Raw genomic sequence first — 13,020 nt, 5'->3', positions numbered from 1 at the left:
GGACCAAACAGTAGTGGTTACACAAGAAACGAGAACTCTGTAAGTAAATCTGTGTATTTATATGACTAAAGTGCATTATAAAAAGAAGCAGTAAATCCAGTTTTCTACATAAAAGGAATTAGATTTTCCAGTTTACCTCTGCACTGGGATTAATAAAATGTGCAACAAATAGCTGATGGAATGATCCATTTGAAGTTTGTAAAGGCATCTTGGGAAGCTGGCTGGAGTAGCCTTTTTATTTTTTTCAAAAAGGATGCCTTTTAATTTTTTGATTCAGTCTTGTTCTTGAATGACTGTTTTAAAATGAGCTGAGAGACTGTTACCTGCCCATTTCTGCATGGCTGAGCAAATTCACCCGTAAATCCAAGTTTCTCTTCATTTCCATCACTATACGTCTCCAAATTACAGAGAATTCATTCCTGAGCTGGAGAGGTGCCAGAAGTTTCTCATCTAGCTGTCTGTGGGCTGCCTTTTTCTCTCCCCTCTTTGAGGCTTTCTGATGCTTAGAGTGAGCTCAACTCAAAGGTTTCCAGCCTCACACTCGCCTTACATTCCCCCACAGTCACACCGAGCTCTGTGATTCTGAGGAATACCGCGTGCCAGCACCCGATTCACAGTCTCCTTTTACCTGCAGGTGTTCCAGAAACTTCAAAATGCGTCTGGTAATGTATTTGCTTCTCTAAACATGCCACTTTGGCATGCATGATATGCAGCTGCTTATTCTTTTTTTAAAATCTGTCTTCTGAATAACATGCATGCTAAAAAATGTCAAAGGGGGCTTGTAGAACAGTGTAAGCTTAATTATTGGTCTAGGTGTGTGTGTGTGTGTGTGTGTGTGTGTCCTTGTTAATGTAGGCATGTTTGCATAAATATGTATGATTTATGCACATATATGTCTGCACAGGCAGATTTCACTAAAGAAATCTCACTGAAAGCACTACTTTTTATGTACATACAGGTTTTCTAATCAGATCTGTAAACATCTTACACAGCAGCAAGTAGAGGAAAAATACGTTTTTCATCCCCTTGCAAATGGCATGTTTTAGGTACCTATTTGAAAAACCCTCCTTTCTGTCTTAAAAAAAAGGTGATTATGTATGTGTGTGTATTTGGGGTGTGGGGGTGTTGGTTTTTGAGAATTTGGAGAGAAGAGTTATCTTCCTGCTGCATGAGAATTTCTACCCCGTATTACCTGCTTCTTAAAACTCACTAATCACTGAGGAGAAGAGATGTGGTTCTGCTTAGAAGTAACCCCAGGGGGATGTTGAGCCGCAGTGTTCAGCAGGCATTTTAGGTATTCTAAATACTACTGCTTGAATAATAAGTAGATGGGGTAGATTTGCTATTGCCGAGTCCTGCTCTGTTCTCTGGCTTGTAGAAATCACAATCACACTGTACATTTAGGATGTGCGTGTGTTTATTGAACTCTAGTAAAGCAGCAATGAGAGTCTGGGCTCATAAATCACATTATTTATTTGCCAGTGTTGGGTGGTAGATTTCTAAAATTAAGAAATTACTTAGCAATTAATAATACATTCAGCATCCCTTGTCTCATTGGGTGAGATTTACATCCTTGGGACTTGCTCTTCTAGTTATAGAGACAAATGATTTAAGGTTCAAGACTTAATTGCTATTTCAAATCCTTAAGCTAGAAAGATGCTTATAATACTTTATTTAAAAGACTTATTTTGAAAAATGTGTATGTATGTTTCTAACAGTGGTGGTGAGCTAATTATGCCTATAATGTGCTATATGTTTAAGATATACAACTTGATTATTATTCACTTGAATAATAGAAATTTTCTTTCTTCATTTTATAATAATTCTTTCACTTTGCATGATGTTCTTGCTCTTGAGAGATCAATAATTATTATTATAAAGATGAGGATAATGTAGCAACTTGGAATTCAAAGAAAAGTAGGTTGGACTAGCAGTTTTCTGAGAAATTAAATAATAATAGATTTTCCCAAGTAGGTTTTCTAAATGTACAGTGGGTTTGTTATTTGAAAATGGAAAGATCTTAAATGTAAACTTGTTAAGTGGAACAGGCTAGGATAATAGGAATGCCTTCTTGTTATAGTTCCTCACTACAATTAAAATGAGGTAGTAAGTAGGTTATTTTATATTGGCTATTAATTACTTTTGCTTCATGGTATTGATTATAAAACAAACAATTGATTTTTTTTATTGCCTTTGAATTGGAGATGACTGTAAACTTCAGTAAAATAGTTAACTGAATTGTAACAATAAAAATGTATATTCTTGAAAATCAATGTGAAAACTACTTTTACTTTTTAGCATTCAAAATCTAATATTTCACCACTTCTAGAGCTGTGTACTTACAGAAGGTTGTGTATATTTCAAGAAAATTGCCTGTTAATGCTGATTTTTGTCAACCTTGTCCAATTCATAATTACTCAAAGTAGCACTGTAAAAGTGCATTTCAATATGTATGAATGGTCTCTTGAAAGGGCATATTATATTAGGAGCCATTAAAAACCCATGTAGGCTATTAATGTTATACTCATGTATTGCTCTGTGCGTAAGGATTTTTATTTTAGGTACCATTCATTTCCAGTATTTAAATACACCTAAGATTGTGATCTATTTGATGTGGGAACCTTGTCTTTGAGTGTGAATATCTTGATACGGGTTTCAAACTGGATGTATAGGATGGCTGGAGATTTAGTAGCACTTTTTAAATATGTATTGCAATATGTATCAATGCATATATACAAATATTAGGCTACCTAAAAACATTCCTTGCATTCAGCCACATTACAAAGCACTTTCATCTTACCTTTGAAGTTGGTTATTTTGTTTGAAGCCACTTTCATAGGCATAAAAAGAGGTTTTATTTTTCTGAGCCTATATAGCACTGTGTAGTAGCAGGAAAACATTCAGTGCCATTTTGTAGGGAATATTACATCTACTAAATAGTGAGAGGAAAAATGCCTTGTTTCTGTTTCTAATTGTAATTTCCCACTGCCTTTTAGATGTATGGTAGACCAGGACTTTATTGTATAAAACAGATTTGTATTACCTACAATACTTGAAAGGATTGTAAAACACTTCTCCATACATTAGCTTTCCCATTATATGACCGAGGTTGTTTTATAAAACATTTCATTTTTAAAGCTGACATATAGAGAGAGGATATAGAAATATAATTTGTAGACTGACCATGCACCTACAACTGAAAGCATTCATCCTTAAAGTAAGCATTTATTGAGCATACCTTTGCCAAGCCATCTTCTATCCTTGGGCAAAAGAGTGAGTAGAGGAGAGGGGTTCTTATCTAAAGTCACAGGAGATGCTAGTCCTGCTATTTCATCGTTAACAAATATTTATGGACACACAGACACTTTCAACATAGCTTGAGAATTTTATGCATATCCGTGTGGTGTGTTTGTATGTGTATATATATGTATATGTATATATATATATATACACATACAAATATAGTTTGTTTATTTGTTCCTAGTTTCAAGATAATACCATTTTAGAGTTTGCTCATAGAGAGGACTGATCACAGTTGGAATGGGTAGAATAGAAAGGCTGGTCAAGGAAACTCTGGAGAAGGTGAGTTCTCAACCAGGTTTTAGAGGAGATTATTAGCAGGATCTGATAGATATGGGAAGAATAGACATTTGAAGTGAATGGCAAAGAATGATGTTGGCAGGAGACAACAAGGTGATGCCATTACCTGGAGGAGAGGTGCCATATTGGGAGTAATATGGAGGGAAATTGAAAAAAATCACAAGGTTGAGTTTGAAATATTTGAAGATAAAATAAATTGAAGATTTAAGTAATCTTCATTAGCTCTACCATATCCTGTGGAAAATTTTTCTCAAGTAAACATTTCTTCTATTTTATCATAATCAATAACCTCTATAAACAGCATTTCAAAGTCTATTCAGTGAAAAAATGTAACATTTCAAGAACATTTATTATGGGCCAGGCACTGTGTTTAATACTTTCAGTGCATTATCTTGTATAGTCTTCATATACTATTAAAATCCTCATACTGCAAATGAAGATGCTGAGGTACTGAAAAGTTATATAACTTGTCTAAGGTTGTACAAAGTCAGAAGTGGCTGAGCTGGGATTTGAACCTGGTGTCTAGAGCCCAGACTTTAAACTACTACATGACAAGACCACTAAAATTGATCCCTTCATCTCTAGTTCCAGGTCTAGATTGGTGTGATCAATTGCTCATTATATGCATAATTTAGGTCCTCTGAGAACAGTTGTTGAGAGAGAATTATTGAGCAAGTAGTTTATTGGGGAAAACAGTATAAAGATAAAAGGGGAGGAATCAGAATTGGACAGAGAATGCCTTTAGATCTGACAGTCTCATCCAACTTAATGGTAATCTTCAGGGGGAAGGATTGCCTGTTTAGAGGGCCCCACCTTGGACAGAAATTGCCAGGCTGAGTACCCTTAACCTACCTGGTCTCTGACTAGGTGTTCCTAGGAGGGGGTATGGCTGTGACTCAGAAGCTGAGACAGATCTGATCCTGAATGTTCTACAGGTACAGGCTCTTACCTAACTGCACTTTTTTGCAGCTCAATGGCAAGTTCTTTCTTGAAGGGGGATCTGAATGGTGTACCCCCTTAGTTGCCAAGGTGATGTCTCTACAAAATCTGTAAGAACTCAGGGTAAGGCAAGATAGGCACCTAGGATAAAGAATTGAAGGAGGCACTCAACTGCACTTAGTGCTGAGTGGATACCTGAGAAGTTAATTTTGCACCATGATTATTTTGCCTGCCTCACCCTAGTCCTCAGAACCCCAAATTCAAAACACTTAGAATTTTGTTCATCATTTTCCTCCCCCTAACACAGTTCTTTCAGTCTTCTCTCAGATCCAATAGCTGCTTAATGGGTCTTTCCATCTCTAGTCTCCTTGCTCCTCTAGTCTCCACTGCAACAGCACCATGAGGTAAATGCAACTCTAATTTATAATTTCAATGTGTAATACTCTTCATTGGGTCCCTGTATCCTAGAGAATAAATTTCAAGCTTCTTTCTATGGGCATAGAAAGACCTCACATGATCTGATGGTGTGAAAATCTGGACCCAGTGATGGAGGAATTTTAATACTACAGCTAAGTGCTTATTTTTATATGGAGAATAAGTTATATTTAATTTGGGGGTTGAAGGATAGGCAGAAATTTTTAGGACTGAGAAGAAGATATTCTAATGTGAAGGAAGCAGAATGAAGTAATTTGACAGAGATTAGAGGGAATGGGCTGTTTGTATGGAATTTGGAAGTATATAGGAGGTTAATGGAAATGGAAAAGTAAATCAGAACTGATCAAAGGACTGTAGCTGTGGATATATATTTTTCATCTGAAGGTTTTGGAGCAGAGGAGTGACATGATCGAAATGGTATTGTGTGAAGGTGAGTATGATCATGATGTAGGGACTGCACTGAATGGAGAGCAGTCAGGAGTCAGGGAGATCAGTTGGAAGGCTTTTTTGCTATTACAGGTAAGAGGAAATGAAATCTTGAACCAGGTGTGTAAAGAAGAAAAAGATATAAGAAAATATGATGTGCAAAAAAGGATTTCAGGACTGATTAAAGAAAGGGGGTAAGGAAGAGAGTACTCAAGAGGACTTTAAAGTTTGAATTGGGTGACAAGAGGCTGATGTATGGGAACCAGCAAGGGACACAGAAGAAACTCTTTTAAGGGAAGATGACAAGAGTTTCAGAGATCTCTGCAGATGAATCTCATTTATTTTCCCAAACAAATGACACACAGATCTTTCATTTTTCTCTCATCTCCGGCACTGCTTATTCAACTCCTCAAGTTTTGCCTGAGTTTAACTCACTGCCCTAATCCTTTGAATAGAATGTTGAGTCATAGAAGACAAAAATTACGTCTATAGACACCAGCCATTCTAACAGGGCTTAGGTTCTTTTTCTCTTAATTCAACTATACCTTTTTTTTTTTTTAAGATTTTATTTATTTGAGAGGGAGAGAGAAAGAGAACGAGTGAGCTAGAGCAGAAGAGCAGGGGGAGGGAGAAACAGACTCCCCGGTGAGTAAGGAGCCCAATGTGGGGTTCAATCCCAGGATGCTGGGATCATGACCTGAGCCTATGGCAGACATTTAACCGACTGAGCCATGCAGGCACCTCCAACTATACCTTTCTTTGTATCCTGCGGTTTCTAACTGCCAGTTTGAGTGAGTTATTATTAATTTTCAAGAAGACATTTTTGGCTTTATAGACCTGATCCAGGTTAGCAGAGCCTGGCAGGTTGGCCTAATTCATTGAAGGCTTATCTCATGAGGTAAATAGAAGAGCTAACACTGTTATCATGAGATGCAGACATCTTCTCATAGAGAAAACCCTGAAGCCACTGCCTCCCATTGCCCAGCTAACAAAAGGACAGAGGTAATTGATTGAACATAAACAGAAAAAAAGACTAAATTCTTGGCAAATGAAGATCCACATAATATAGGATTGTGACGTATAATTGAAAACATGATTTTTAGTGAAAGGGAAGTAATGACAAAGACTTAATGCTACCTAAGCTTTAGGTAGAGGAATGAATAATTTTTTTTATGGATTTGCAATGCAATGTGAGGAGCTCAAAGCAAATATTTAATTACCCTCAAAAGTAAACATAATAATGGTAAAATCTTTGTGTTCTTCCAGGCTGACTTGTTTTACTGTATAGCATAAGAAAATACTTGTTCTAATATTACATTGATATCCATGGGGTAAAAAAAAAAAAAGTAACTTTTAAGAGATGATCAAATTAATGTCCAAAGCCTAGTAAGCAACCACTCACAGATTTGTGCCTACCAAGATGTGTTTATCCAAAGATAAGCTCTTCACTGTGTTGTTTATTTGTTTGTTCTCAATGATAACATAGATCTGATGCCCCATTTATAACTAGGGCTGCCAGACACAGAAATATAGGAATTGCACACTCTGTTCTTCAGAATATGAAACTATCATAAGAAGATGAGTAGAAATCTCCTTCCCAGCCCCAGACTTAGATATAGGACAGTATGTTTTCCTGATTGCATTAAAACAAAAAAAAAGCAATAAGACACTGAAATATGAAGGCAAAGATTCCATCTCTGTGAACTTGGATGATTCTGTGCTTCACCCTCAACCTTCAGGGAAGTGATCTGTACTAGAAAATATTTAATCTTGTGACAGACTAATGTTGTCGATACTATTGATTATTACTAATTTTACAGATGAGGAAACTTGCTAGAGAGATTTAGTAACTTGCCCAAGGTCACACAGCAGGTAAGTAGCAGAACAAATTTTGAACCCAGAGCCTGTAAAACTCTCATATACTGTGCTGGACACTGGGTATAAGCAAAGCAGAAACAGGGCTTTCCTATCTAGAAGCCTCTTTTCTGTTGCATTTCCTCCTCTTGCTGCTCTTAGCCTCCTTGGATTCTATCTCTTTTCTGTATACTATAAGGAAATATTGTTGTAAACTCAGGAACCAGCACCAAGCTATTTTGTTAAGAACTGATAAGCATCTGCTTGCTAAGATTAAAAATATGTAGCTACCATATTCTTGTGATGCTTTCCCTGCAGTGTGGAATCTACCTGCTTATCCTTGCCCAACTATTTCACTCTTCTTAAAAGGGCTTTGTTGATGTTTAGAATTAGGAGACTATAATTCTGCCTTCAATTTTGGTTCACTTTGGACAATTTGAACTCACACTTTATGGGAGAGAGCAAATTGCCTCTCTATGGTACTGTGTAACCATATGCATATGAATTAAACCACATGCATAAACATTCTAACTTTATAGAACTCTGATGAAGGGAGAACTAGGTGTGATATAGCTCCTGGTAAGCTCTATTTGTTGACAGGGACAACCTCTATTTAGCCTCCTTATTCACCTCATTCTGAAGACTTGATTTCCTTAACTGTAAAATGGGTATCATGACAAGTAGCTTCTCTAAAGAAGTATGGTCCAGTAGAATAAATAGAAGTTTCAGAATTAGACATGTCTGCGTACTAATTCTCCCTCTGTCACTTTGGCAGGACACTTTAATATCCCTGAGGAATAGGGATAAGATTGTTGTGAGGATAAGGTGGTTCATGTGTTATTCCAAGCATAAAATAGGCATTTAATAATTATGTTTAACACATCATAGGTGCACAGAGGCAGATAGATGCATAAGTGGTTAAAAGCACCTCACTCTGGACTTACAACTCTGCAGTTCCAATCTGAACTCTATGACTTATCACCTGAGTGATGTTGAGAAATTTACTTCTTTGTGTTTAGTTTTCTTGTATGTAAAATGGGAATGATAAAAAGTACCTTCCTTATAGGGTTGGCAGGGGCAATACATGACTTAATGTAGGGAAAGCACTACAAATAGTGCCTGGCACATGGTAAGCATGAGTGTTAAGCCTCTCTTTAAGAAATTGAGTTCACTGCAATCTTGTTTCTTTCCAGAATGAGGAGCCTCGTAACTCACAGTATACCTAAAAACAGGAATTTACAATTTCTTGATATGCAGTGTCCACTGAATCATTGATATTATATACCTCAGTCTAACAGTTTCTCATACATTCTATACTGTTGTTGAAGAAAATCAGGCTTTTGCGTACCAATTGTAAAGAAAGAATAAATTGGTACAGCCACCTTTAAAATGGCAATTTCCAACATCTATCACCATTTTATCTTATTTTAATATTTTTATTTTAATTCCAATAAGTTAAAATACAGTGTTACATTAGTTTTGTGTTCAATATAGTGATTCAACAATTTTATATATTACTCAGTGCTCATCAAGATAAGTGCATTCTTAATCCTTTCCACCTGTTCCACCCATCCCACCCATCCCCCGTTCAACTCCCCCTCTGGCAGCCATCAGTTTGCTTCCATAGTTAAGAGTCTGTCATTTGATATTTCTCTTTTTTCCCTTTTGTTTATTTAATTTCCTAAATTCCACTTATATGTGACATATCTAGAAAAATGTTGCTATGGTTTGTGCATATGCTCTCTTCTAGTATTTTTATGGTTTCAAGTTTCACATCCTTTTTGTGTTTATTTTTGTATATGGCGAAAGATAGTGGTCCAGTTTTATTCTTTTCATATAGCAGTCCAGTTTTCCCAGCACCATTTTTTAAGAGACTGCTTTTTTCCCATTGCATAACCTTGCCTTCTTTGTCAAAGATTAATTGACTATGTATAATCATAGATTTATATGTGGACTTACTATTCTGTTCTGTTGTTCTATGTGTCTGTTTCTGTGCCAATACCATACTGTTTGATTACTATAGCTTTGTAGGATATCTTGAAATCTGGGATTGTGATGCCTTCAGTTTGTTTTTCTTTTTCAAGATTACTTTGGCTATTTGGGTATTTGGGGTCTTTTGTGATTCAGTACAAATTTAAGGATTGTTTGAGTTCTGTGAAAAATGCTATTGATGTATCTATTACTGTTTTAAGTGCACATATCTTTCGACCTATCAGTTTTACTTCTGAAAATTTACCTATAGATGTACTCACATAATTGAGTAAAGATGTGGAGTTGTTGCTTTGCAAAATTATTTGTGATGTTAGAAATCTATTCACTAAATATACATATACAGAGAAAAATATTTAAACAATTTATGGTATATCCATGCAATAAAATACTGCAGAGGAGATTTTAAAACTGTTAGAGTCATAGGAGTGGATATGAGACACTGTACAAGTGTATTTTTAAGAGGAAAAAAAGCATTTTTAAGAGCAATCTCTATAGAATGAGTGATATTGTTTGTGTTAAAAAATAGATATATTTATATCCTTTGCTTATTTAAGTATAGAAAAACTCTCCACATATATATGAGAAACCGTCAGTAGTGTTTACTAAGGAGAAGTGGAAATGTACATTGAGTGGGCACTTCAACCTTCCACTGTACATGTACTATTTGAATTGTTTAACACGGGCATGTATTGCTTTTACAACTTAAAGAAGTAGTCAAGAAAAATCCCTTTATTTCTCCTACCTCCAGATATTATTTTTTTAAGAAATTATTCCATCATGCAAATATCATGCTAAGCCTAGGTGTAATATTTTTGAATTATTGAGCCAAGTGTTATCCTAAGTTAAAACAGAATGTGTAGCAACTCAATCAGTGCCAAAGCTCCAATTGCCTCCCAGGGAGCAGAAACCAAAATGACTAAGGAGATTTCCTAACATCAAGTCACAGGAGAGTCGTAAGTCCTGTGACAAAAATTCCTGGTGTTCAAAAGTTCATGCACTTAGAGAAGAAACATGAAGTCAAACAGCATCAGATGGGGGAAGGTAACATCTATTCAGTGACTTTTCCTCAGGACTTATTTAATTGAATGCTAAACATGGGAAAACATTCCACATGGGATTTTTTTTGTATATATTAAGGTTTCTCTGTATTTCTGAAGCCCTTCACACAGTTTTTTGCAAAATGCTATATAAAAGTTACATTGCTTTTGGGTTTTGAGGGCAGAAGTAATTTGCATGGAGAGGTTAATCAAGATTTTTGCCCTTTGTACTTTTAAAAGTGCTTACACATACATTGTCTCATTTGATACTCACAAATGAGGTATTTAAGAGAAGTATTGTAAAACTCATTTTCCACATAAGGACCTGAGGTTTGGAGAGGTTAAGTGACAAGCTTAAGCAAGTCAGTGTGGAGCTGAACACATAAGGACTCTTGGTTATGTCTTGGCCGCCCTTGCCACTGGTAGCGAAGGGCATGGCTGTGTAGCAGAGTCATTTCTATGATTGTAATGTTGGTCTAATACTTTCTTGAAATCACTTTAATTCTGGTTTAGGAAGACCCAGGCATGACCAATTGAACTTTCTTCCCAATGTGAATTATAAACACACTTATTTAAATGGCTAAAGGACATCTAGTAAAATTGAGATAGACTCAAGTTCCCATTTTGATTCTACTCCTTATTAGCTATGTAATCTTGGGCAAATTGTTCTCTTATCTTTAAAATGGGAATAAGGATAGCATTAATCTTTCTGGGATGCTTCTAAGAGCTTAACAAAATAATGTATGAACAGTGCTTGATAAAATGCATGGAACATATAGCAAGGGTCAATAAACACCAGCTACAATAATAATTGTTAATAATACTATAAACAAGAGTTCAGGCAAGACTCTAATAGAGACCAGATCTTTTGTGCACTTGGAGATGACATCCAAGAGCTGCATCCCAGGGTGGACAGCAATCAGTTTCTTTCTTTTTGGAGAAAGCTACCTGGGAACCATAAAGAGCTAACTAAGCACAGGTAGAAAATTTGCTTAAAACTTCAGTAAGCATCATTGCAGGGGCTTGGGAATCTTGGACTTCAGAGACCCTCCCTGACCAGAAATAGAGCTCACCAGTTTTCCAGTTTGTGGTCAATAGTAGGAGGAGGTAGGCAAATCTCTTAAATTTCAACTTCTTAAGTCAGATTTTGGGGGAAATCTGAGAAACCAGAGCTCAGATAATTACAGCTCTGTGTAATGAATAGTGAAGGGATTTATTTGCTATTTAGCTTAAAACCACCTTACTAATTCTTTTGAACTCTTTAAACTTAATTTTCTTTACTATATAATTAATTTATGCATACTGCAGCAAATACACAGAACTTGAACAGAGAAAATAGAAGCTCTCTGAAACATATTAATTTTGGAATGCAGTTTTTGACACTTTTGTAAAAAGTGTATTTTTTAAAGCAAAACTTTACAACAGTCTGTGTATAGTTTATGACCTTCCAAATCCTAAGTATGTATATCATGCACATCTTTCCATGTCAATAAATGCTTTTCTAGAACTTCATTTTAATGATTATATAGTATTCCTTTGGATGGGCATTTCATAATTTAATCTTCTAATGTTGAATGCTTAGGTTGTTTTCTTCCAACAAGAAAAATTCCTGCAAGAAAAATTCTTCTTGAAAAATTATTGTACAAATCCTTAATTCTTTCTTTAAAATATATTCCTAGAAGTGGAATTTCTAGGTCAAATTGTAAATGTATTTTTAAGGATTTTGGTGTCAATTTGTCTTCAGGTTAAATTTGATCAATTTTATCCTTATTATTAGTGCACAAGTGTACTAAAATTATTGAATTTTTAGTATATTTTATTTATTTATTTATTCATAAGAGACACACAGAGGCAAAGACATAGGCAGAGGGAGAAGCAGACTCCCTGTGGGGAGCCCGATGCAGAACTTGATCCCAGCACCTGGGGATCATGACCTGAGCCGAAGGCAGACGCTCAACCACTGAGCCACTCAGGAGTCCTGAGATCATTGAATATCTAAGTAAACAAAATTTCTGTTCATTTAATTTAAAAGGTGAATACTTTTATAATAGCCTGTATTGCTATGCCAGGAGTAAAGAGTATTTCTTTTTAATGCCAACTTCTATTTTTTGTTTTCATACTCCAAACACAATATATCCATAAAATAGTGTGTTCATTTTTCTGGGGAGTTTGATAATGATATCAGTATAATATGATTAGCTTTTGATGAAATGTAACAAAATTTGGAAGTAATTTGGAGGAAAAGTTACTACAAGCACACTTCCACTGCAGTGCATTAATTCTACTCACATACCTTTTAAAGGTGTGAGAATAAAACAATCAAGGACATATAAATCCTTCCACTGTGGTTATCATCACATCAATTTTCTCTAGAGTTGAAAGTAACCCTGCCTGATCCTTTCGGCACCAACTAGGTTTTTCAGAGTGGAAATGTTAAGATTGGAACCTTTTCAGTAGAAATTACTCTTGATGACACCAGCTCTGCTGTCAGAGTAACTCCTGCTGGACAGAAAGTGTCTGAATTAATGGTCTAATAAACTGAGTTAGTGTTTCATTTTAGCAAAGGATTAATTAGGGGAAAAGAAACTAATATTTATTTGGGTTCGTATTTGACATATTACGTTTTTGCATTTAATACTCCCTATAAACCTATGAGGTAGGTATTACTGTGGGCATAATGAAGCAACTAAATAAATCATCTTCCCTAAGGCAGCATAGCTGGTGAGCTGCAAGCGTG

The 13,020-nt window shown here is 35.7% G+C and overlaps 1 protein-coding gene across 4 annotated transcripts in view; it reads left to right on the top strand.

Moving 5' to 3' along the window:
• The first annotated feature begins 300 nt into the window (after positions 1–300).
• Positions 301–13,020, top strand: part of SCHIP1 (schwannomin interacting protein 1) — a 723,704-nt gene continuing 710,984 nt past the window's right edge. For 3 of the 4 annotated variants that reach the window (XM_072752390.1, XM_072752386.1, XM_072752385.1), the window contains exon 1: positions 301–662. In XM_072752390.1, the coding sequence (XP_072608491.1) occupies positions 654–662 (9 nt within the window). In that variant the 5' untranslated portion in view covers positions 301–653. The remainder of the gene's footprint in view (positions 663–13,020) is intronic. The other variant, XM_026016490.2, reaches the window with a different exon arrangement.

Source organism: Vulpes vulpes, chromosome 3, assembly GCF_048418805.1.
Source record: "Vulpes vulpes isolate BD-2025 chromosome 3, VulVul3, whole genome shotgun sequence".
Lineage (NCBI taxonomy): Eukaryota > Metazoa > Chordata > Mammalia > Carnivora > Canidae > Vulpes > Vulpes vulpes.
The sequence above is the reverse complement of the archived record's forward strand: the minus strand, read 5'-3'. Positions and strand labels throughout refer to the sequence as shown.